This window comes from Stegodyphus dumicola, chromosome 11 (assembly GCF_044657685.1).
Source record: "Stegodyphus dumicola isolate Sdum_Otavi_A_Nest chromosome 11, ASM4465768v1".
Classification (NCBI taxonomy): Eukaryota; Metazoa; Arthropoda; class Arachnida; order Araneae; family Eresidae; genus Stegodyphus; species Stegodyphus dumicola.
The window spans coordinates 71,675,086-71,701,635 of NC_140778.1; the positions used below are offsets into that span (position 1 = coordinate 71,675,086).

General features: G+C 31.4%; 1 protein-coding gene across 1 annotated transcript in view; it reads right to left on the minus strand.

The window, feature by feature from the left end:
* Window positions 1-9,148: 9,148 nt before the first annotated feature.
* Non3 (Ribosome production factor 2-like protein Non3) overlaps window positions 9,149-26,550 on the minus strand; it is a 42,144-nt gene continuing 24,742 nt past the window's right edge. The window contains exons 6-9 of the mRNA XM_035373041.2: window positions 19,539-19,635; window positions 15,754-15,856; window positions 15,377-15,521; window positions 9,149-9,449 (exon numbers count right to left, since the gene is read on the minus strand). Coding sequence (XP_035228932.1) covers window positions 9,219-9,449; window positions 15,377-15,521; window positions 15,754-15,856; window positions 19,539-19,635 — 576 coding nt within the window. The 3' untranslated portion in view covers window positions 9,149-9,218. The remainder of the gene's footprint in view (window positions 9,450-15,376; window positions 15,522-15,753; window positions 15,857-19,538; window positions 19,636-26,550) is intronic.

The window sequence follows — 26,550 nt, forward strand, 5'->3', positions numbered from 1 at the left end:
ATTACGTAAATCCGAATCCCTGCGTCTTGAGAGAATGGTTATTTGATCAATTTTTTGTTCAAGAAAGGTAATTCTTTGCAACAAATCATTTGCGGGAACGGAAGGAGCATTAGCACTAAATACTTCTGGTTTCCGACTCATATCACTAATTTTATCTGCCATAGACGCTTACTTGGTTACATCTTCATCACTAACTAATAATATATTTTTTATTGAGTCAGGTAGCTTCTCCAGCCATAAAATTTTGATTAGATTTTCAGACACATCTGTAGTAGCAACTGATCTCAACTTCTGCAAAAGTTGGCTTGGTTTCATGTCTCCAAGTTCGATACCAGCAATCAAACGTTTAATCCGTACATTTTCACTTTCTTTGAATAAATGCAATAACCTAATTTTAGCATCCGAATATTTTGTGGCAGTATCGTTCGTTACAATGTCCCAAATATTTTCTACGAACTTAAGTTCAAGCTGTGAAACTAAATAATTAAATTTCGTTTCTTCTGAAACGATATTACTAATTTTGAACTGAGCTTCATCTTGAAAAAACCATATTTCCGGTTTATCAGTCCAAAAAGGAGGTATTTTAACACTCACCTTATGAAGTTCCGGTGACTGCATCGTATCTTTCATAGCAGTTTCAGAAGAGTCATTTGTTGACATTTCGAAAATTAATCATGGTCACCACGATGTAGCCTTGGCTACTAATGTTTAAAATTAATTTATGACTAGGAACAGCATGAATTATAAACAAATAGCTAAGTTATTGCATTTTATTTTCCAGCTATCGAAATGCAACGCTACGAGCAACGTTTTTGAAACCAAAACCTAGCAATCATGAATCAGAACTAGAACTAGTTGCCATTCAGCATAAAGAAATTTAAATATAAATATGAACTACTTATTGCCATTCACCATAAAAGAAATATAAATATAAATATTAACAAAATATTAAAGTTAATTTTATAAAATAATTAAACACATGAACAAATATATGAAATAAAAAATAATTATTTCTCATGCAATAACTGGGCCACTACATGAGCACCTGAATGATTAGTTAATAAATTCGCGTATCCAACTTCATTCACATGTTTTGGTTACTTTCTTTACATCCCAAACGAAATTCTATGTATTGAAGCAGCGTCTGGGTTAAGCTTTGCGAACTAAGTAAACTGATACATGCCTGACCGTGAGGAAAGAACAATTTCTCGACCACACTATGATGCAAACATCGAATGAGTGAGTGACATATTTCCTTCAGTGTTATTTAACTGATGCCTACAGGTATGTGTGATGTAATTTAGTTGATATAACTTACACATGCTTGAACCTGAAGGAAAACAAATCTGTATATAATGCTAGAATACAAATAGCGAAAGAGTAAGTAAGATATTCTGCTCAGTGTTATTTAACTGCTGCATATGTTTTAATTTTGATTCCATATAACTTGTTTTTAATAATAAGAGAAAGAAAAATAATTCAATATTGAACACATATTTCGAGTATAACAAAAGTATTTTAAGAAACAACCTGATAAAAATAAATTAGTAATTAAAAATATTTAATTTGTGTACTGGCTGAATTGAAATTAAGATGTGGTGGTGTATTTAATTATGGCAAAGCACACTAGGGCTATCTGCGTAATAGGTGTGATGCCTTCGTGGACTTTCTCAGGGAAACTGGCTCGTATACACATTACACATGAGGAAAACCACGAAAACGCCCATGCACCCAGCCCGTTCGCGGGATTCGGACCGAACTACCAGTGTTCAGCGACTTTACCGCTCGGCCGCTGGTGGGCCGAAACTAAGATGTAGGGCAAGTTTATTATTTATATTTATATATATTTTTACTTGAGATATGTAATTTAAACTGAACATCACGATCATATATTTCTCATGGAATGTCAAAGTTTATTTGTATTCAAAAAAGTGCATGAGCTATGAAAATAAATAGAATAATACTTTTTGATTATGTTTTTACCATGATCTTAGCAGTTATGCCATCATGTGTTCTGTTCAACAAGATTTATTTAGTGCAAACAATACTACGAAAAAATATTGAAAAATACCTTGTTTTAAAGTATTTATTTCCCTTAATTAACTTAAATATCGTTTTTCATTTTCTAATGCTTTCCTTTACGAAAAGAATTTAATGTTTACAATTATTTTAAGTATTCGTACGAATTCTGTGCATAAAATAAAATTTTTTTTTAAGAAAATACTTAATGTGAAAGTATATACCCGGTATTTCCGGTGTATCTACCACATATAAAATGATCATTTTGCTTTAGTTTACATTTTTTCCATTACCAAAATCATGTATCAGACGCGTCGGCCGATGCGTCCTGTCTCCCGGGTAATGTCACTACCAGCAACCAATGGCACGCTTTTTCCGTTCCTGGCCTAACCTTGAATTGAACCCCATCGAAAGGAACGGATTCTACGTACGCGAACTGTTGTACTGAATTTTTTTTTTTTTTTTTTTTTTTTTTTTTAAAGGCGGGTTTCTATCTTGGCATAGTTTATCATTTTTTAAGCGTTGGCGACTTTCAGAAGTTTGGAAAGGAAAATGGGTTCCTTTTCTTATAAAAAGAAGGAACCCATTTCCTTTTATTAAAGTATATATAAAAAGGGCAGATTTTTATGTTTGCAATGTTTTTCCTTTTCTTGAACGGTTTGAATAGTTTAAATGTCTGATTTGGGGGGGGGGACAAAATCTTGTTTACATTTTTTGTACTTCTTAGAATACATTTAGCTTTAAAGATGTGTTTTGCGCAATCAAGACTTTAATTCATTCCTCTTTGAAAAATTTCGTCTGATAAAAGATACTAAAAATTAGACAGAGGATTTCTGTGTAGAAAATTTAGACATGAAATAAGTTAAAAGCGATTATATCAACTATTAAATGAATTATTCTGTATACCAGGACACAAAAAGTGCTTCAAAGAACTTTGAAATATTAGTACAAACACATTAATCAATTAAATTGAAATAAATAATGGGATGTAATTTAAAAGACAGAAATAATTTAATGTAAGAGATTTATATTTAAAAATTTGCACACACAAATGATTTATCAGATTTAAGGTTTTATTTCATAAATAACTTTGATTTTGAAATATGGCATTTGAACCTATAAACCTGTGTGAATACTGAAAAAGTAATGAATATATAAGAATATTATCATTTTCAGTAAGTTTTCTTATAATAAATTCTGACAGTCCTATGCTATAAGAATAGGGTCTAAGTTTGCATAAAAATTCCTCTGGATTTAAGTAATTTCTGTAGCCTTTTTGTCAATACACTAAAGATTTTTTAACTAATTACTCGTCCTCGCTTGCATTTAGAACCATCATTAAATCTCCATTTTATCTAATCATTTCTTGAACATTATCATGTATACAGATTGACCTCATCTTTGTAACTGATAATTATTACTTGCAAATTATTCTCTTGCTGGTGAACTATTAACAACATTCGCTCTCCCTACCGCCTGCCTTACGGAAATGCTGGTACCTGGGCTGATTGTGCGCATGCGCGAACATAGGTGGTGTGAATAGCCTGTTAGCTATTCGCACCGTCGGTGCGATTAGCCACTGCGAGAGCTGCTAGAGGTCCTTTATAGTAGCCTTAGTCCAACCTTGAACTGCCTGTTTTTAAAATTACGTACCAAAAATAGTATACTTCATTATTTTTAAAAATGGCACTTCAAGTCTTTTTATCTTTACCTCATTTACGATCGTAGCGCGTGTAGTCATCATCGTACAGCACTTTTCCTGTACCTAACGTGCGATTATAGTTTAAGTCAAAGTTCATTTGAGCGTTTTTCATGATGGAGAACACGCTAAACTGAAGTGGGGGAAGGGAAATACAGCACCAAATAAAATTTCGCCAGCTGCCGTTATCATGATTACTAAGCAAATTGGATAAAGAAAAAAACCTCGAAATGTTTCTTCTGAAGAAAAATGCACAAATGCTCAAAACTTAAGTAACTTTTCTGATTTGGGCCGTAATTCCGCAAAATATCAATTGAGGGGCATGACATTCATACCACAGAGGCACAATGTAGTACTTAAAATCTGAGGAAAGTGTAGTAGCAGAAAATGAATAGAACGGATACAGCACGGAACGAATAGAAAAAGCCTTTATTGGCAGAATGGCTTTGATTCACAATCTGTCTGGCCAAGTGGGAAAACTACAAACCAAAGGGACTTAGTAAAAGATATGACCTCACTTGTATTGTACCGCCTGTTGATACTTAACACTAGATTATCCAGCTATTATTGGGGTCAAGGAGTGCCTCATCCAGTTGCATAGTTTTCTCTGGAAGGTAAGATTTATCGTGTCGCTAAGCATCTCCCTAAAGTATCCCACACCTGTTCGATAGAATTTAAATATACGGAGTTATGCTGGCTAATCCTTTCTCTGGATATCTTCCCCGTTGTAGGAGCTCCTCAACATTATGAGTCCAAGTGGTCGTGTATTTTCATCCATTATGCATTTTCAAAAACAAAGTCCGGACCAATAGCATCCCAGAAAAGACGCACGAGGGGGACGATGGTTTCTTCACAGTAACGATCTCCGTTAAGTGAAACTCTGTCGAAATTGCGTAGCATTCACTCATTACAATGCTTACCCATACAAGCACGCCAGGACCAACCCAGTGGTTTCTTCTCTGATATGAATAGGATGAAAGTGTGTGCCTTCCTCTCTCAGTATCAGCTGAAATTGAGTATTGTTGTCAAGAAGGTGACTCCAGTATCCATTCTTAAATGTTCTTTACACCTTTGTAAATGGTGCCGCCGGGTTGCTGTCAATGGTATGCAGCGCTCAGGATGGCGGATGAATAGGCCACCTTTATGAAGCCGTCTGGCCATAGTAAACACACCTAAACACTAAAGTAAACACGTCTGGCTAAGACTTTAGAGGTTGTATTCCTCCATCGGGGAAATCGAACCGTTTGTTGCCGCTCTTCCACGACAACATCTGTTGATTCCATTTTTATAGGAATTTTGGAGAAGTGAAGCTTCATTGTGGACAGTCCATTTTTAGATATTGTCAGTGAATTACATGTCCAAACATCAACGGTTTTGATTGTGATGCCTTTTAGAAATCTGGCTTTTGTCGGCAGGTGATATATTAAAGGAAATAACAACAATGCAATTAAAACACTGGAAGCATTTACAAGATTGAGAATAGTAATAAACAAAAATCAACATTAGAATTTCACAATAGTTGAAATATGTACAAATCGTACAAAAGGTAATGCAATAGTACAGTGCGATATCAAAAAGAAAGATATCTACAGGAGAACGACAACTTCACGTAAAGCTGTTGAATGTGCTGAGGGATATTTACAGGGGCATTATTGTGTGGTTAATATTCGCCGTGAGCTAGCATCTGCTTCGTTTTCCGTGCTGTTGTACAAATGGATTGAGGTAAGACTTAGCTGGTGATTGGGGAGAGAGGTTCTGTGGGTCACTGTAGAAGTCTTTGGCAAGCATTTAAGTTTGACATATCCACACGGTCAAACGTTTCCTCATCGTTTGTTAGAAAGATGCTAATTCTTCACCAACTGTTCGAAAAAGTTTCGTTTTCGGTGCTGTTGTACAAATGGATTGAGGTAAGACTTAGCTAGTGATTGGGAAGAGAGGTTCTGTGGGTCACTGTAGAAGTCTTTGGTAAGCATTTAAGTTTGACACATCACACGGTCAAACTTTTCCTCATCGTTTGTTAGAAAGATGCTAATTCTTCACCAGCTGCTCGAAAAAGTTATAATAAAGGTTTTTTTTTTTGTTTGTTTTTCATTAGCTTAAAATTTTTTTTTTTTTTTTTTTACTTTTTATCTTTATTCTATATGTAGCAGATGTCATGGTTTATTTTAAAAGAATGATTAGATATTTAATATTTAGAATTTAATTTTTTAATTTAAATTTCAGTGTGAAATTTTGATAATATGGAAACGAAGAAACCATCCCGTGCACAGAATCTTAAACGCAAAGCAGGGAAAGATGCTGCTCTTTAAAAGCAGGCAAATGCAATATCTCATTTCATAAAGAAGACGAAGACTACTTCGGACGTAAATGATATTTACATTAAATCAGCATCAAAACTGATTACAAAAGAACAAACATCATCTGGCCAAAGAACATCAGCTACATTGGATGAAGTTATTGAAAGGACTGATGAAACTCCAAAGGAAGGGAATGATGATCCAAGCATGGAATTAAATTAATTGGAAGTTCATGATTATCCAGATAATTAGATGGAAGAGACTGGCATAAATGAAAATTCCTTTCTTCAATATTCATTTTGATGATCCTGCAAAATAGCCAACTCTTAGCGATAAAGTGAGAATGACTTGTCTGAAATGGGGGCCTACTCAAAAGAAAGGCTTAATGTATCCAAAAAGTAATAATGGACTAAAGTTTAGTGATACATATTATAACAGAAAAATGGAAAACGAAGAATCAGTTCCCCGTACATGGCTATTATTTTCCATTAGTAAAAATTCTGTTTTTTACTTCTGATGCAAGACATTTTCACTGATTGACATTAGTAGACTCGTAAAAAGCTATAATTATTAGATAAATGTATCTAAAGCCTTGCATAGGCATTAGACTAGTAGAGCACATATGAAATATTTCTTAAAATGGAAAGAGCTTGAGAAAAATGTGAAAAAGAAAACAATTGATTTCCAAACACAAGAGATGTATCCAAATGAAACAAAAACATTGGTCTAGTGTATTAGGAAAACTGATTGAAGTCACAAAATTTCTTGGCAGTCAGAATTTAGCCTTTCGAGGCTCATCTGATGAGCTGTACATAGAAGTAACATCAATTACAAAAGTATTATTGAGAAAGCCAAAGAACTTAGAGAAGAAATGGTTGGTGAGCCACAGTTTAAAACTATTGAAGAAATCCAACAAAGTAAAATGTCACTTCGAACCTCCTCAACCTCCAGAAGACAAGTTTAGAATAAATGTCTTTTTTAGAATTTTGGATATTGCTTTGACATCATTAAATAAAAAATTTCATGTAATGAAAAATCACTGCAATAATTTTAGTTTCCTGAGTAATTTATAAGAAATCATTAATGCAAATTTTAAAATAAAATGCAGTAAATTGGAAAAATTGTTACAGTGGGATGACAATAAAGATATTAACGCATAAGACCTTTATGAGGAAATAGGTAGCTTGGAATGACATTTTTACAGTTGGTATGAATGACCTATTCAATAATCTGAACTTAATTGTGTCAAAGAATTTATGCTTCCAGAACTTGAAGATCATATTGAGAACACTACTTAGCATTTTTGTTAGTGTTGCTAGAAGCGAAAGATCATTCTCCAAATTAAAATTGATGAAGACATATTTACAGTCAAGTATATCGCAGGAAAGACTCATAAATCTAGCTCTGATTGCCACTGAAAATGAAATCTGTTAAGAGATAGATGGAAAAGAAATTATAGAAAAATTTGTAAACATGAAATGGGGGGGGGGAAATGAAAAACTGTTAAAAAAATCAACAATTGTTTTCTTCAAAACTTCCTTCTCCTATACAAAAATAAAAAAAAAAGGGGGGGGGGACGTGACTTCCAACTATTTTGCAGGCGGACGCTGGATAACCTTGCACCGCTGATGTAAAACTGAAAAGGGAGAGCTCTCAGCTTCTTCATTCATGCACTTCACAGAGTTAAAATTAATTTTTTGATGTCCGTTTTTTCATGATAATATTCGAAGTATTTTTTATAGACAGTAAAGAAGAATGCAGAATATACATAATTTTTGCTCATTAAAACCTTCTGGCTTTCTTGAAACATACTGGGGAGATTTGATTCCCTTATAAAGAGAAAAAATAAAGGTGACTGTTTCTAAAATTCCTTTTCTTTCTTTAACACAATTTTTTTTCCCTCTCCATTTCTTAAAGATGTTCCGTCATTGCTTTAGCAATGTAATGTTTTATTAAACCTTAATTTATGAAATATATCACGAACATATTTCCTAACAATATAATACTATTTTTTTTTAAGAAAGGTTTAAAAGGAAGACTTATTATTCTGATCTTGTGGGGTGCAAAACAGTCAAGCATTGGAAAATTCGCATAGCATCAAAGACAGAGGAAAAGTCAAAAGTTTAAATTCACAGTAAAGTATCGGGGGGGGATATACAGAAAGGGAGATTTTGAAGTTTTTGTTTATACAATCTATTAAGAATCACAATTCGTAAATTTTATCCAATTTAAAAAAAAATATATATATTATTTAGATCTAAAAATTTTAAAACTGATTTCTGTTCTGAAAAAAAAAAAAAAAAAAAAAAAAAAAACACTCAGAAAAGTGAAACATTAAGAAAGTTTCTTAATGATATTAAAATTCACTTCAAGAAAGCCCACAGTGAAAAGAAAAATGATTTTTAGCACAGTAATTTCTGTTAAAATTAGTTGTCAGACGAAAGTGAGTTTTTAAATAGGCTTCAGACTTGATTTACTAAAAGAGATCAAAGCACACTATTGATTTTTGCATATTTCGCACCTCAAATTTTTCTAAAATTTTCATCATTTCATTAAACCATTATAATGTATTTGTAAAATAAACATGATTCTGGTTAATGCTGTCTTTCATAGTGTAACAGTTTTAACAATCGCTTTGTCCCAATTAATTTGCACACTATAGCATTTGCTTTATAACAAGACCTGTTTACCAAATAATATCTTGTTCACTTACAGTATTTCAGAAATTATAACAAATACAAAAAATTTTTTCCCCATTTTTTTTAGCTGAAATCTATTTAATAATTCTATTTTAAAAGATCTGACTCACTATTCATTATTTATCTTTGAAATTAATTCCAAATTTTATTAATATACAGTATCAGTAAACTGATATATCACATTTCTACTTCAGCACTTTTTTGCTAGAAACATTAAGAGACTTGAACAAGGTGAACAATTACGCAAAGTATAATTTTTATAAATGACAGTCATCTCTAACATAACCATGCATAAAGAAGACAAAAATTGCCCAAACCATGTGTGAAACTTTTCTTTGAAACCTTCGAAAATATGTATATTGAAATATCATCTAAGTGTCCAACAACTCATTGTAAACACAATGCTTAATAATTCACAAATAAATCAAGTGAAATAATATTTTCTGTACACTTTTTTATTTCATATAAAACTATTTTACACAATAATCTTACAGAAAAAGATTTTCAGTTCGTTGCTGATTCTTCATTTGTTTCCCTAGCATCTGTTGTTTCAACTTTTGGTTTTTTAACAGCAGGTTCAGATAAGTCCTTCTTTAGAAGCTTCTTTTCGAATTTCCTCTTTTTCAAACCTTTCATTTTCCTTGTCTGTAACTTGGAATAATCTTGTCTTTCCATATGAATGCGGCCATGAGTTGATCCAAAGACATCTTTCTTTACATTCTTTACTTTCTTGGGCTATAACAAGCACAAAAAGTTAGCCAATTTAAGCATTTAAAGATCAATTCAGTTTTCCCCCCTACACAGTCATATGCAGAATAACATTATAACATACTGAACTACAACCAAGCATTACTGATTGTTGCTGCAAATGACTGTGATATTATATAAAATAAAAAGCTATTTTTAGATTTGAGTTACATATCTGTAAAATGACAAAATCTAGTAATTTTACAGAACAGAAACATCATCACTATGATTTGTAAGAACTGTATTTCAATGATAATTGCAAAGTGAACAACAGTAAATCAATTATTTATCAAGAATATAGAAAGGAATCAATTAAAAATTGCTGAATTGTATTATTTTTAACTCTTGGTGACATGTATGATTCAACATTCCCGTTACAAATATCTTTTGTTATATTTTACTTGAATGGCAATATTTTGAATAAAAGAGTAAATAAACATAAGGCTGCTCCTTGCTCCCAAAGAAAATACAACGGAGCAAGAATTTTAATTATAAGATTAAATTCATTTTACTAACACCCAGGTTTAAAATTTTTGCACAAGAGAATATAATCTCTAAATTATAAACACAAAAGCAGACTATCATTAGCAGGTCTGCTAAAAATCTGCTTTATAATGAAAGATACGAGAAGAAGAAATTATGAAATGTAAACTATTAACATAACAGTTCTTTCAGTTACTCAAATGTCTTATATCAGCAATCACTATTTGAAATTTACTGAATTTACTCAGTGTGGGATTATCGAAAATCAGAATGTATAAGATAACAATAACAAAATTAAGGCTAGAAAAGAATGGATTCTAAAATTAATCTATCTCAAATTAAGTGAAAAGTTTAAACTTTCCATTAAAAAAACTGCTCTGTTTTGCATTAAACTCTGTTAAATATTTATTACAAGCAACTATACAACTAACTTCAAATCTGGCTTAAAGTTCTGTTACAACTAGATTATTAGGTTTATGGCAAAGCATGCAAGGACTGATTACCTAAGATGAGGGATGCCTTTATGAAAAGAAATTCTGTAATTCTAAAATTAATTTATTTATTTTTCAAAAGACTGCACAGATATGCAAGTCTATATATATACTGTTATGAAATTTGAAGCATACTGAAATGGGTGCTCTTCAAAAACGTTCTTGAGGTAGATGCCAAATCCACTACTATGCATAGCTTCAGTTTCAGGTGAACTTCAACTTTTTAACCATTCAGCCATTTTTGGATACACAACACTTTTCATTTAATAATTTTCAAAGAAAAACGAATTTAAAACAAAATTCATACTCAAACTGTAAAGCTGTAAAGAAAGAGAACTACATGCCTGATTTCATAAGTTACTCAATAATGAAAACATAATTGGCTACCAAATGTGTTATACGATACATGATGACATATGGGATGCATGAGGTATCAAATAATATGACAGATGTGAGCTAGACTAGTCACTATTAATTACTGTCCTTTTGTGTAGATTTAAGTCAATGATGGCGACATCAGAAATCTTTCCAGTTTCTTCCCTTTCATTTAATGGCAACTTTACGGTAACATGGCCATTTGTCTGAGGCACCATCAAGAATCTTCCCCTCTCAAATGAAAATAATAAATATAATTTTTCTAAATCTGATGTTTTAAACAATTTTCTGTCTAAGGTGGGTTCAACTTCTAATACTGAGCTAAAACACTTTTTTATTGGCTTTTACTTCTTCCATATAATGAATGACCTTAAAAAAATATAGCGATAGCGACATCGAAACTCTGTTACACTAGAATCAGTTGCTTGTTTTTGAGGGTGCTCTTGTGTTTTTTGTTCTGTTTTCTATCACTTGCAACAATCTACTGTAGCATTTTTATTAGTTTTCTGTAGACAATTTAGACTTATTTCATTTTTTTTTTTACTCCTAAAATTGAGAAATGTGCCCCCCCAAATTATCCAAGACTATGACATCTTCAACAAGAAGAAACAGTCAAGAAACATCCAGAGGATCTATTTTGTTTTAGTTCTAAATCAAACAATGGGAATAATGCAGGCTGAACGTCTTCCGCTACATACATATATGTCCAGATCTGTCATCTAAAGATCGTACGGTCAAACCTACTAAAAATATTTTATGAAGAAAATAAAAACTACATGCAAAAATTAAGAGACTACGATCACAACTGTAGTATGGTTGAAGGCTTAGATAATAATGTTACACAACCAGGAATATTGGGAATGTTGGGCAATAAGTTGAAAGCTGAGCCAAAATGTCAACTACAATGATCCAATATACTGGCCACATGAATTACCATCAAGTGAAATCCAATAAGTGATGAATTACAATAATAAGTGATCATATCATTTATAACCAGATAAAAGTGATCATAATATGAATGGGCCAGATTCAATTAATAGTGTGGTTTTCTCAAATATGCAAATACAGTCAAAAGTCGCTAATTTGGACACCCATAATCCGGACCTCAAAGCTACAAACTTTCTGTGCATGCGTCACGTTGACTCATGAGCATAGGTGTTTAGCATGCGCGTAAGACCTTTACGGCTGCGCATGTGCATAATATGTTTACGCATGTGCGTTTAATGTTTTACGGAAGGTATAAGCTAAGCTCAAATTATCTAATTCAGTTAATGTTGCGGATTGCGTTGTTCTTTAATTGGATCCAGCTTATTATTTTTTGCAGGCTGTTAGAGCAATTTTATAAAAGTAAGCTTGAACTTTCGATTATGTCAAATAGAATTTCCGATATATATTTACAAATATGTAAAGGATCTACAAAGTGAAAGTATGTTTCGATGTCCATCAAACAAAAAGTACAATTGCTGGAAAAAATGGATAAAGGCAATTCCTTTGTTTCTCTAACCATTCCAAAATCTTAAAATCAAAAAATTATCAATTTCATGCTGGGGGACGCCGCGTGCGTGCAATGAATTGAAAGTTGATCTGTCAGAACTATCCTTATCTTCAGGGCAGATGTTTTTATTTTACTTTTTTAATTTTATTTGGCTTATAATTTCTTACTAAATGTAGCATTTCATCTCGATGTACTCCGTTTTTGATATGATTTAAATCAAATTCCTCGTCATTATAATTCGCTTCCAACAGTGAAGAAAGTGACACACAGGTTATTGAAAATGAAAAAATTTCGATTGACAAATTAGTCGGTATTCTCGACACAGCAATTATAGGACTTGAACAGCGGAACTTTAACTGAACAAGAAATTATGTCTGTTTATAGAATTAAAGAGAAAGTATTATCACATAAAACGAAGCAACTTAAACAACTTACATTGAAAGAAATGTTTAATAAAGTACACAAATAAAATTTTTTTTTTTTTTTTTTGTAAATTTTGATACCCTTTAGATCATAATTGTTCTTTATTTCATAAATTACGGTTTCATATTTTTAATTTTATAATTTCTGCATGCCATCTTACCAGATTTAAACTGATGATCTATAATCCGGAAAAATCGATAATCCGGAATCGCCGAAGTCCCGACGAGTCCAGATTAACGACTTTTGACTTTAAACATAATTTGTCTGTGATATTGATGCATAAGAAAATAGGCAATGATGAAAATTTTACTAGAAGGTGCCTTACTTATTCAAAGCAGCACCAATAAAATTTGTTGCTTTTGTTGCAGAATTTTTGACTTCCCTAATGAGCCAGTGTTAAGGAAAGCTGAAATTAATAACTGGAAACATGCTCATGAATACTTAGTTACATGAACATTCATTATATCTCCTTGAACGTGTAAAGAAATGGTTTCAAAGATCACTGCATTTACAAACTAATAAAATTATTGATAAAAGAATGAGGACAGCGGTGAAAAGTTTTCGAACGTTTAATGAGTATCACTTAGTATTTAGGTGGATGCTACAAGGTTTTCAGAGGAACTTCAGGTATATTATTTACACCACACAATGGCATAGATGTGAACCTTGAAATCTTAAAATTGGGCGATTTTTGTGAGAAACAGGGAGGGAAATTTTTGTGAGAAACATTGTGCAGTAACACCATTTTGAAGGAACTCCAAAGTTACTTTATTTTAGTGATAATGCATAATTCATGTTATTTAATTACTTGTAATACAATTTTGATGTAAAATATATTAGTATTTAAAAAGATATTCTAATTTTATGTTTTGTTGCTAGCTTAATTCTAAAATTTTATACTTTCATATGGAGAAAATACCATTTAGTGAAGTTAGTTTTATTTATTAGAGTATTTTTAAAGACATTGAAAATAAAATTCATAATTAATGTACATAATATTTGTGTGAATAAATTTAGTAATGTACTATATATTGAAATAAAATAAAATACAAATATTAAATTATTAAGCATTGTTTGAATCTTCATATAAAAATCTACAAATGTATACAGTAGATTAAGACAATTCAGATCAAATAAAATGAAGAAAAATTAAATAAACTATTAAATGAACTAAACTAAAATTATTAATTAACTAAGTCTTATAAAAATGCTTATGGTTATTTGTGTGTCAAAACAGATTGAATTCTTCAGCAGTTTGGTTCTCTAGAACAGTGCTCCGCAACCTTTTCTCACCTGCGACGCACAAAAAATCTTTCTGGAATTTCGTGGCACACCAAAAGCTAATGTATATATGTATTTATTTATACACAAAAGTTTTTGAGTTCCGAGTTATCAAGGAAGTGCCGAAAAAATTCAAATGCTGACACACTTACAATCACACACACAACCACACAACAGTGAAATATATAAAAACATTTAAAATAGACATTATTAAGGAAAAAAAAAATTGTCATTGTGTATTAAATACATGATAAAAAATTGCAAAATGTCAAACACATGTATTTGGTTGTGGCACACCTATATCCTACTAATGGCACACCAATGTGCCGCAGCACACCGGTTGCGAAGCACTGCTCTAGAATACGATACTGTACAGAAAATATCATGAAAAGATCTTCTGATCTAAAGGCTAGACATTATTGTTATTGTTCTTTCAAGACTGGCATCAGCCTGACTGCTATAACTAGATCATCACTGAAAAAATTATGCTAACGGCTTTTGACGTGAAAATATAAAAAGCATAGAAAGCCACCTAGAAGTTGAAAAATCAGAAAAACTTGATGATGTTCAAAAACTAAAGGATGTTTTAGATATGTATAAATACAAAAAATATTGACTGTATGTAAAAAAAAAAAAAAAAAAAAAACTATGGAGATGAATTCATTGATACAGTTTTAGTTCCCCCCCCCCCTTTTGAAAATTTTTATAATTATACTTAAAAAAGACACCAAAGTTCAATCAGCTTAGGGTGCTAGCAACCATACAGATAGCCCTGATCCCATATATGCAATAGCACTTTTGAGGATCGTTCATTGTCTAATCAGCTTCTGGTACCTCTCACCCTAAATGTGAATGTTTATTTCTTTCAATGTTCTTGTCTATCAATACATATATAGTCATAGGCACTGTGCTGTAATACCTTTCATGAAGTATTCTGGTATGGCTTTAGCATCATGAAGGAAAGTTTAATGTGCAAATAATTTAAGAGACTGAATAATACATTCATTAGGTTTGAATTAACATTCTACATTCAAATTCCCACTAGTTGCTACAATCAGATTAGAAACTGTTTTGCAAGAGTAACAAATTATAAATGACAATACTCTTTAAACAGTAATATCTAAAAATTTGCATACTGCTGTTCTAGGACTTCTGCCATTTGAGTATACACACCAGGATTAAAAATGTCCAGATATTTCATTGTATTAAACATAAAGATACATAATCTGAAAGTTTATGGAAACCCAAAACATGCTTGCATTACTCTTACTTAGAATTTTTTTTAAATAGGCAATGTGTATGTGAACTTTTTTTAAAGATAACTTCCAATCTTTTGGGCTAATATTTTAGAAAATAAAAATATTTACCTTTAGTTGTTTAGGCTTTTTACAAGCTCGTTTGAATAGATCTTCGGATGCTAATTTGTTTCTACGAAGAGTAAAGTTCATATGTGGTCCGATTTCTTCTAATTCAACATTGGGAGATTTGGTATCGGATTTCTTCAGAGAAACTCTAAAAATGAAAGTAATAAAATTGGAAACATTAATGAAATTATTAAAAATTTAATAAAAAATTAATTTTTTAAAATGGATTGACAATTAATCACACTTATGATACATATTTAATAGGTTTTGCATTAACTCCTTTTTGATTTTCAGAGACTTTACTTACAAATTTTTATAATCACATAAATTTGGAGGCATCAATTATAATTTTACTTAAATAAAATAAAATGAATACATACCGATAACTTCTAAACAGTATTTTTCCGTTTACAACTGAAAATACTAGTAAATGTTCTAAGCCCTGGAGATTTATATATTCAACAACAGGTCCTCGAAAGAAGTCTGAAAATAAAAAGGTGACATGCACTTATATTATAACAGAAATCAGCCAAAAATGGTACTATAAGAAGGCCAAATTTAAAGAATGACCTTACAAACTGGATGGAGGAGAAACAAGGAAATGGCTATTTTAACAATAATAATAAAAAAATTGATAAAAATTTGATCCAGCAAAATTTATGGCATAATAAATAACTATAAATGATTTCAAATGATGGTTTTGCTGAAGCAGCACATTTATGAAGAGAAAAATTTCTATGTGTACCACACAACAATTACCAATGAACTGGCAGGATAATAAAACATCATTTCTAAAATATGCAAAGAGCAAACAATTCTACCAAAAATAATAAATGTAATTAAACACCATTAGCTTTTGACTCACTTGCAAACAGAACTGACTGTTGATGAAACTGATGCAGAAACATTTCATGCTTACGATACGGGATGAAAGAAGTTCATTTGCATGTTGTTAGCTTGTGACACAAACGATGACAAGCTAAAGTGAATGATCATTTTTAAAAGAAAAACTATTTTGAAGGGAGATTATTTGTGCAAATGAGAATGGATGGTTGTGCGAAACAATCATGCATGAGTGGCTACAAAAACTGTCAGTCTCATAACTGACATTTCTTCCAACCAAAAGGATTGTTCATAATGGATTCTGTGCATTTTCATTGATTCAGTGAAAACCAGGTATAAAAAATTATCTACAAACTTAGCAACAATTCCTGTAGGCTTGACAAAAGATTTTACAATTGGTCAATTTGTCAGTTAATAAATCCTTCGAAGCTGAAGTCCAAAAGCGATGAGAGTATTGGATGAGTGAAGGATTACACACTTATAACAAAAGTGGAAAAATGTATGTAGCATCTTATGAAGCAGCTGTAAAATGGGTAGATAGTGTGTGGAAATCTGTGAAAATGCCATCAATAATATTAGGATTCAAAGAAGCTGAAATTACATCCCTAGATAAAGAGACTGTAAAGCAAAAGGATGAATGTGACTTTCTGGCAGACTTAAGCTATTTAGATCTTAGGACTATTCAGGATTTGCTAAATCTTTTTAATTCAGATAATGAAGAATCAGGGTTCATATGGTGTACAGTTTCCTGCAGTTATATTTGTCAGAAAATGTAAAATTTTCTTCTGCCATTCAGTTTAATATTTTGTTGTATTTTTATAACACAATACGAGTATTACATATATAACATCTTTAGTTAAAAGTACATTTGTGAACGTAAGTATATTTTCAACATTTCACCTATAATTTATTTTATGGTTATGGTTTTATTTCATGCATTTTTCTCAACTGAAATGCCATATATCATGACAGAGGTCGAGATTTTGCAACTGCAACATTCATGGTGATGCCATGAGCAATTCAACTTAGAGTTATGTTTGGGCATTTTTTTTTTTTTCTTTTTTTTTGTGTGTGTGTGCCATTTTTCTCGAGAATGGCTGATGCAGCCTTTCTTCTGGAAGTTACGGTATTTGCATTATATTAGAGCTCAAATTTCATAAGAACTAAACTTTAGAAAATTTATTTTACACCTTCAAAGTAAAAAAAACTCGTTCTGCACATAACACTGCTAAATATTAATAGAAAAATTGGGGGGAAAGGAACCTTAATTCTCAAAACGCATGCTTAATGCTATGAAGATGATAGCATATCAACTCAAAACATGATTTTACAGTGAACCAGAGTAACATGAAACAGAACAAACAAAATATGCTCACAAGTGAAAACAATGATGAAAAGGTCTCCATTTCAACGAAATAAATTTAAGTACGCCATAACACCTGAGTTTAATCTTCTCACCAATGAATGCAATTCTTTTAGGATTTTCAGCGGTAAACTTTCCTTATTTATTTTACATTTAATAAAATTTACATAAAAATGTTGAACAGCCAGGCTAAGTATTTTAAGCAACACAGTCATTACTCTGAAATTTTAGCCATATTCAATACTTCAATAAGACTTCATTCAGAAATTTTCTGTTTAAATTAAATGTTAAATATTCTTTCAAAGTACTAAATGCAAAGGTTTGTAAGAATTAGAATATCACAAATGAAATTAACAATATGAAAAAAGAAATAGAAAAGGATATAACTACATTTTAAACAGTACACAAGTGAGAAATATAAAAAGATCATTTGGTTAAAAGATCTCAGAGAATCATTTAAAGTAACAACATCCACAAGAAGAAACTCCATATTAAATGGAATAAAGCCGAAATGCAATGAAAAATACCTAAGAATACAAGTAATTTGCGCGACTGCTCTTAAAGTTAGAAAACATTCTTTAAAGTTTTTAAATTAAAATGGAACATTCAAATCTCATTAAATATTTAAAAGCTTAAAATTTTACTCTTTTTTTGGTAATTTAATTTTAAAATTATAAATGTTTCAATTACAAATATTACTTTGTAGAGACTCCAAATCCCACTATCTTTTTTTTTTTTTTTTTTTCTGGAAAGAATTTAGTATTCAGCATTGTGTTTAGCAGTGTTCACTCTTGAAATAATTTTCTGTCCTTTACATTTGCTTTAATTTAAATAAATTCTAGAAAACTATAAAAAAGATTTGAATATTTTTGGTCACATTCCCATTGAACTCAAACACTTTTTGTTAAATTATAATCAGGAAATGAATTTCAAGATTCAAAAGTTTTAATTACACACTTTATTTACTAAACTTCAAATGTAAATCCTCAATAAATACTGGTATATAACACATATTTCTTCTCAATATATCTACACAATTGTCTAATAATTAGACGATTGTGTATGACAAACACCAATTTATTAAAGAATTAAGCACATAAAAGAAGTAATAAAAGTGAGAGAGTTTTTTATATTTTTTTATAGCTTCATTGCTAGTGCAAAGAGTTCCAGTCATAACTAATGTTTGTTGAGTCACCTGTAAAAAAAGGAATGTTTATATTTTGGTGAATCTTGCATCACATGACGTACGGCAGATGCTCTGCTTTAAGATTGACTTAAGCCATTAGTTACAGTTATATTTTTTAAAGTTGTATTCTTAAATTTACTTTTCCCATTTAACATAGATTTTAAATTTTGCTTTATTTTAAAATTTTTAATGTTAAATAAACGTTTTACCCCCCTTTTTTAAAAATTTTCCTCACATATAAAGGAGGCAAATGATTTGAGAATTTTTTATAAGACTCAAGTTTGAGAAAACTTAAGATTTGTTGCATGTCTACTTTTTACTATTCTGGTTAATTTTGTTTTAACTCTAACTGAAGCAAAATTTACATAAAGTGAAATCAAAAATTCAATACAGCAATTTTAATTTTGAAATAAAAGGTCAGCCAATAAAAAACTGCCATGATACAATACATATACAAACAAAGATTTAACTTTAAATTTTCATAAATATTTCAATTTACAAAGAAAATTTAGCTCTTTTTTATTAAAAGAATAACAATCGTAATTGTGTGCAGAAGTATCAAATGTGGTAGACTACTTATATCACATCAGAAACTGCAAATGACATTATTGTGAATAAGCAGGATGAATAAACACCAATACAGTAATTTTGCCTCTCGTTTTCTCTCAGATTGTCGGTTGTATTTTTGTCCAAATGCTGATCATTTTTGAAGAAAGAATCAAAGTGTTTCACAGTAATTTTATAAAAACAAAGACAATAATTAAAATACCTACCTATAAAAAAATTCTTCAATCTTTCATACTCAGGCTGATCCTCAAAGCCTTCTGTAAACAAAAGCATTGGCTTACAGCCACTTGCGATTTTTGCAGTCTGAAAATAAATTAATAATAATTTAATACATATTCCTTTTAAATATCTGATGCAGAAATATGACAATTTCTTATGAAATTCTTTACATGAACCTGAAAAATTTACATTGCTAATGATGATGAAAATCTTCATGAAAGAGAAAACATTTAATACAATTTTTAGTAAAAAACACGCATTTTATAACCAAATATATTTGGAACACCAAATTCATAATTTTCAAATTAAGTTTATGATAAAACTGCATAGAACCATTTTTATACAGACTAACTGAGGTGAACTCATTTCGAATATTACTCTACTTCAAAAGATGTAGAGTAAATATTTTTAGTAATTCATGGCAGATATGAATGTCTCTAACAATGTTAAATAAATGTATGTACCGGGTGCTAATAAAATAAGTACCTGTACTTGGAGCTATCTGTAGCTTGAAGAAATAATCCAAAATGAAACCAAAATTGGTACACTTACTAATGGAGAAGGAGAAAGAAGAATGGAATAATAATAATAATAATAAATTAGATGCAACAATCGCCAACAGATGGTCATGCCAATGCAAATGTTGTAATCATCAGCAAAATTAAAAAGTGGTCATTTCTGCCGGTAACATAGTTTAGTTTGCCAGTCATGCATTGGTTTTAAAACTATTTTGCATTAGCAGCTCAAATGCGGCAACTGCTTTATGTGAATTTAGGCGTATGAAAGGAATGTGTAAAGGTCTTTTGACACTGTGATCAGTGAGAAGAATGGTAAAAAAATTCGAGGAGATTGGATCGTTTGCTGTAAAATGTGCAAGGGGAAGAGGAAAACACTACCTCTCCCCATACAAGAAGAAATTGCCACTATAATTGTGGAATCATCAGGGACTCCAGAAGCTGATCCTAGTGCATGTGGAGTTGAATACTCAATATGCTACTGTTCGAAAAATCCTGAGAAAAGTAATCCAATTTTATCCATAAAAATTAGCCGTCATCAGCAATTGTTACCAGGTGAAATGCAGCAGAGATTGGAATTTGCTCTAACATTTGCAGCACAAATGGATGTGGATGATGCCTTTCCATGGAAGATTTTATTGGAAAATGAAGCCAACATTTATTTAGCCACCAAATGTTATTCAAGAAAACTCTTCCACTCTCCAAACCTCAAGCTGTGGTGTGGCTTTAAGGCAAGTTTCATTCTTGGTTCTTATTTTATACGGCCATCAGGACCTCTTATATGTTTGGTTACTGCATAATGTTGCACATATTGTTCGGTTATTGCATGTGTTGCAAACATTGTTACTGCATGTGTAGTTCCTCAAATGCAACAAAGACAGTATCTTACTGAAACAGTTTTTATGCAAGATGGTTCCCCCACCCCATATTGGTTGAGCAGTACAACAATTTTTATGACAATATTTCACAGAAGATAGAGTAATAAGCCTGTACTTTTGTATGCTGTGACCTACTTGATTCCTTGATCTGACGCCATGTGATTTTTGGCTTTAAGGATACTTAGAATCTAATGTGTACCATGGAAAAGTCGCAAACCTAAAAGATCACATACTACAACATGTGCGAAACATCACTCCCGACACATTACATTCTGCATTTGCGAACAATATGTACCACCTATGTTGTGTCTTCCAGCTCAATGCCATGAACTTGATAGGCATCGAAATGCGCAAGCGCAATCACATTATCTGTAGCATTTTTCAATAAATTAGGTATGCCATCTGGTTTTACATTTTAATTTTTTCCTTGTATTACACATTATACATTCAACAGCGCCATCTGTCTGCGATAGTCGCAATGAATTTTTTAAAATGATTCCATTCTTCTTGCTCTTCTTGATTAGTAAGTGTACCGATTTTGGTTTCATCTGGATTATTCTTTCAAGCTGCAGACAGTTCCAAATAGAGATACTTATTTTATTTTATAACCACCTGGTATTACAATATATCATTCTATCTATACTACTTATAATAATGAGTTATCTTTTACCCTTTCAGTTTTGCTTTGGCACTTGCTTGCAATACAAGTCTTGAGAAGAAAAAAAAAAAAAAAAAACCTAGGTTTTATAAAAAATTAAAGCCACAAATTTTTCACACACATTTCGGGATAACATTTTTACATATATTTTGCATAAAATAGGCATCAGTGTTTCTTTTTAAACCTTTTATTTATATTTAAAGGAAATAACACACATCTGGAATAGAGACATATACAGTCAAAAGTCTTTAATCCGGACTTGTTGGGACTTCGGTGATTCCGGATTATCGGTTTTTCTGGATTATAGATCATCAATTTAAATCTGGTAAGATGGCATGCAGAAATTATAAAATTAAAAATATGAAACTGTAATTTATGAAATAAAGAGCAATTATGATCTAAAGCGTATCAAAATTTACAAAAAAAAAAAAAAAAAAAAAAAAAACTTAATATTTATTTGTTTATTTTATTAAACATTTCTTTCAACGCGCACATGCATAAAGCATACATTACGCATAGTCTTAGAAAATTGCAACCAGAAAACTATTTGATGTGTATTTGTGATATTTATATTGACTAGGAATTTGATTTAAATCATATCAAAGATGGAGTACATTGAGATGAAATACTACATTTAGTAAGGAATTATAAGCTGAATAAAATAAAAACATCTGCCCTGAAGATAAGGATAGTGCTGACAGATCAACGTCCAGTTCATTGCATGCCTCGACGTCCCCCCCCCCCGCAGAGCAGCGTGAAATTGATAAACAGATTTCGGAATGGTTAGAGAAACAAAGGATATGACTTTATCCATTTTTTGCAGCAATTCCACTTTTTGTTTGATGGCCATCGAAACATGCTTTCGCTTTGTAGATCCTTTGGCAGCTCCAGAATTGAAATTCTTTTTGATATAATCGAAAGTTCAAGCTTACTTTTATAAAATTGCTCTAACAGTCTGAAAAAAATATTAAGCCGGATCCAATTTGAAGATTAAGGAACAACGCCATCTGCAACATTAACTGAAATAGATAATTTTACCTTAGCTTATACCGTCCGTTATACATTAAATGTGGATGCATAAACGTATTATGCGCATGCGTAAATGTATTATGCGCATACATAAACACATTATGCGTTTACGCATGCACAGAAAGTATGTAGCTTTTAGGTCCGGATTATAGACTGTATATGTTAAATTATTCCTTCTATTAAAATTATCACTGTTAAATTGCTGTACAAAAGCCACCATTCTTTTCCCATTTTACAACTCTGAAGCGTAGCTTTAATTGCATCTAATGCTATTCAGTTAAACCGTTCACATGCATAGTTTTCTTCTGGGGTGTATGCATTTGTTTGCACAACACTATTTCTACTTTCAGGTAATGCCTTTGAATTGCCTGTTACAGAATTCACCACCGTTAATGGTACTCATACTAATTACTTTTCTATTTCTTGATTTTTCCATTTACTTAAGATATTGTTTAAAGATACTGAATGATTCATTTTTGTTTTTAATACAATATACAGTTATTAATCTATTATAGTCATCTATGATAGCAAGGATAAATTTCCTCCTCCCCCTCCCGATGGAAGTGAAGCAGGCTACAAACATTGAAATTAACCAACTGCAATGCTTATTGGATCTCTTTGGAATGGATTTGAGATATTCTACTAGATTTAGCAATAATACAGGTTTGCATTTTCCATTGATTCTTCGATTTCGGGTAGCTTTTTCAAGCTTTGATTTTTACTAGCATTCTGAATATAATAAAAATTTATGAGGCAAATTTTCTATGCCATATTTTTGTATCATCTACATTAATTAACTTTCCCGTTTCCATACCCCAAACAGCTTTCTTTTTATCTATTGCATACCTAAGTGGTTTTATGTCATAGAGTCTATTGTACTGTTTGGCATAATATAATCTACTCCAATCAAATTCCTGCAGCTGTAGACATACGTACATCATTAATTTCTTCAAAATTTATCATTACATTTCTATTAATGTAGAAATAGGTTGTAGCTCCTGCATCTATGACTCAATTAAATTTATCCGCATTACCTCCTTTATATGATGTTGAAACAATGTTCTACTAACATTAATTCTTTACCTTTAAACTGTCCCTTTTCATCATCTAGTTTAAACTTCTGGTTTTTATTCTAATTTTCTTTACACTCCACTATTAAGTGTCCAAATTTATGACATCTATGACAAGGTCCTATCTTCGTATTTCCTATTTTTTTCTTAAATTTATAGTAATTTTATACTTTATACTTTTACCCTGCATTTGTGCTAACAGCATTAAATATGCTTACCTTGCTGTCTTCTCAATTAGCATGTACCTGACAAAGTCTACTTTCTTCCCTTACTCTTCAGTGATTTTTTCCAACATAAAATCCTTGCCCCTCCACCTATAAATCTATTGTACAATCCCGGAGTAAATGCCAAATTGCATGAAATCCTTTAAAAAGATTTGCTAAGTTGTATTTAGCTTATTTGCAGTAAGTTTTATCCTCATGATGAATAAACCCATTTCCTCATCTAGTGTATGCCTAATGCTGAAAAATTCATTAAGTAGCTGGATTACTATTTCTCTTGTTCTTGGTTCAAATTACGTCTGCCGAACCTCTTATGCTTTTCTACCACTTGGACCTTCTTTAACACTGATCCTGCTTTTCACGTTTTACTGCACTTCAATCCAATTAATCTTCTTTACCTTCTATGAAGCTCCAATTTCTATCCAGCAACAGCAACTTTATATCGATTTCCCATCAATTCCAGTTGTCATGTTTTAACAGTCCAAACTCCTCTGGTATCTTCTGTTACAGGTAAGCCCACAGCTTGAACCAACTTCTAAAATATGTTTGCCTTCTTGTCTTCGCTTTTCATAAATAACTGATTACGTTCTTTTAATGCTAAGTTGCTGGGCGGAAAAACCTATTAGGATCTTTCAATCAAAAGTTTGTTACAGTTTTAAAAAATAAAAAATTGATAATAAGACAAATTCCAAATTTGGGCTTTCAGATGTCCATATTCGCAGTAGGATTACGTCATTCAAAATTGGATGGCTCTAGGTATCACAATGTGAGAAATACACAATCATTTATGCAGATTTTTCATTATTTAATTTCTTCAAATATAATGCAGGACTCTTAACATTTGGTGGCAACAATCTGAAAAGTATTCGCCCTTTATAGTGATTTGACACAAAATCGCAAAACGAAAACAGTAGTACTTCAAGGAGATCGCTGTCTACACGGGGAGAAAAAAATGCATACACAATGCCAAATTTGTGCAATTTTTGATTATTTTAAGGCAATTTGGGTAATTTTTGGTTATTTTTAAGGCTCTGTGTACATGGACAGAATTACAATGCAAATAAAATTACATATGGATTTCTTCAGAAAGGTAAGTATTTTAGGTACTATTCCGTTTTGAGAACCGTAAAAAATCGCCAAACTATTGTTGATGCCAGTGCTGCCAAAAATAATTGCGGCATCCCTAACGCAAGAAAGGAAGTATAATAGTAAATAACTATCTAAAGATTATGTTTTAATTTAGATGAAAGGTTAATTTCATAAAATACTTTTTTATTATTACAGTTTATATAAAAAAGGCTAAACATGACTGAATGGAAGCATAAGAGTAAATAACTATTTCAGATCATTATTATAATTTATATATATATAAAAAAGCTAAACATAACTGAATGAATTCCTGCATCGCTATTTTGCTATCTTATCGCTAAAGCATAACTTCATCTCGTTGGTTGTTCAAACATAATTTTCTATAATGAATGATGCCTTTTCTTAGAAAAATTTCTATTGCAGACTTTTCGTCATGGGCAATACCCAAATTGTTAAATCCATAGCATATAAAAAAAGGATTTAAAAATTAAACTAGTATTTCAATGGCGTCTTAAGAAATATAGAATGATCTAAACTTACGCAATTTGAAATCAGCGCGTATGCTAGATTTGCCGCGCTGTTTGATGGGCACGTTTGCTAGATTTGGCGCTTTTATGCATACATTTTCGATGAAATTTTTTTACGGTCCTCAAAACAGAATAGAACCATATTTTATCATGAATGCTTCTTGCTTTTTTATGGAATTCTTAGGATAGTGCCATTTACAGAATGGCTGAAGCCTTTTGGGTATTAGCTTGGCAAAAAATAAATCAAAACAAGTTGGTGACTTCTCGGAGGGGTTGCGGATAATCAGCAAGTACCAGAATAGCGAAGAACAAAATAGCATCAAAGAAGACAGAAAAGGGGGGAATCGTAAGGTTTCATTCATGGTGTCATGAAACTAAATCACCCATCAACAGAAGTTTAAGAAGTTTGTATGTATGCAATGCTGTTGATGATAAACCCATCTAGAACCGACATACAAAATTAAAAAAAAATCTAGTAGCATATGATACTGTTCAAATGGCAGACTAGACCACATCACATTAGTTCATGATATCGATACTTTAAAGGCCAGAATAACATATGCTGTGTCGACGTTACAAAATAAATGGAGAAATAAGTAGTGAGAAATGGAATAACACTTGATATTCTTCAAGAAACAAATTTACACATTGAAATTTAGTAATACAACATTAGTTTCCACTTCAGCAAAAAACAAGGAGAAAGAAATCCTTAATCACTAACATTTAACCATTTCCAAAAAACCACACACGGGATCACAAACATATTATCTGCCTTAGATGATGCAGCATATTTGCAGTTATGAATACTGAAGTACATAACAGAAGATGGTTAAAGATGTTTTGAGATAATTTATACCTAATAATTAATAATCAAGGAGTTCTTGAAACACCATTTTAATAATTTTCATTGCTTAACTCTCATTAACAAAGCCTGGCAGCAAGTGACTACTTACAGGACCACGAAGTTGGCCTACAGGAAATTATGGTCTCATTGGGTAGAATGCAGAGATTT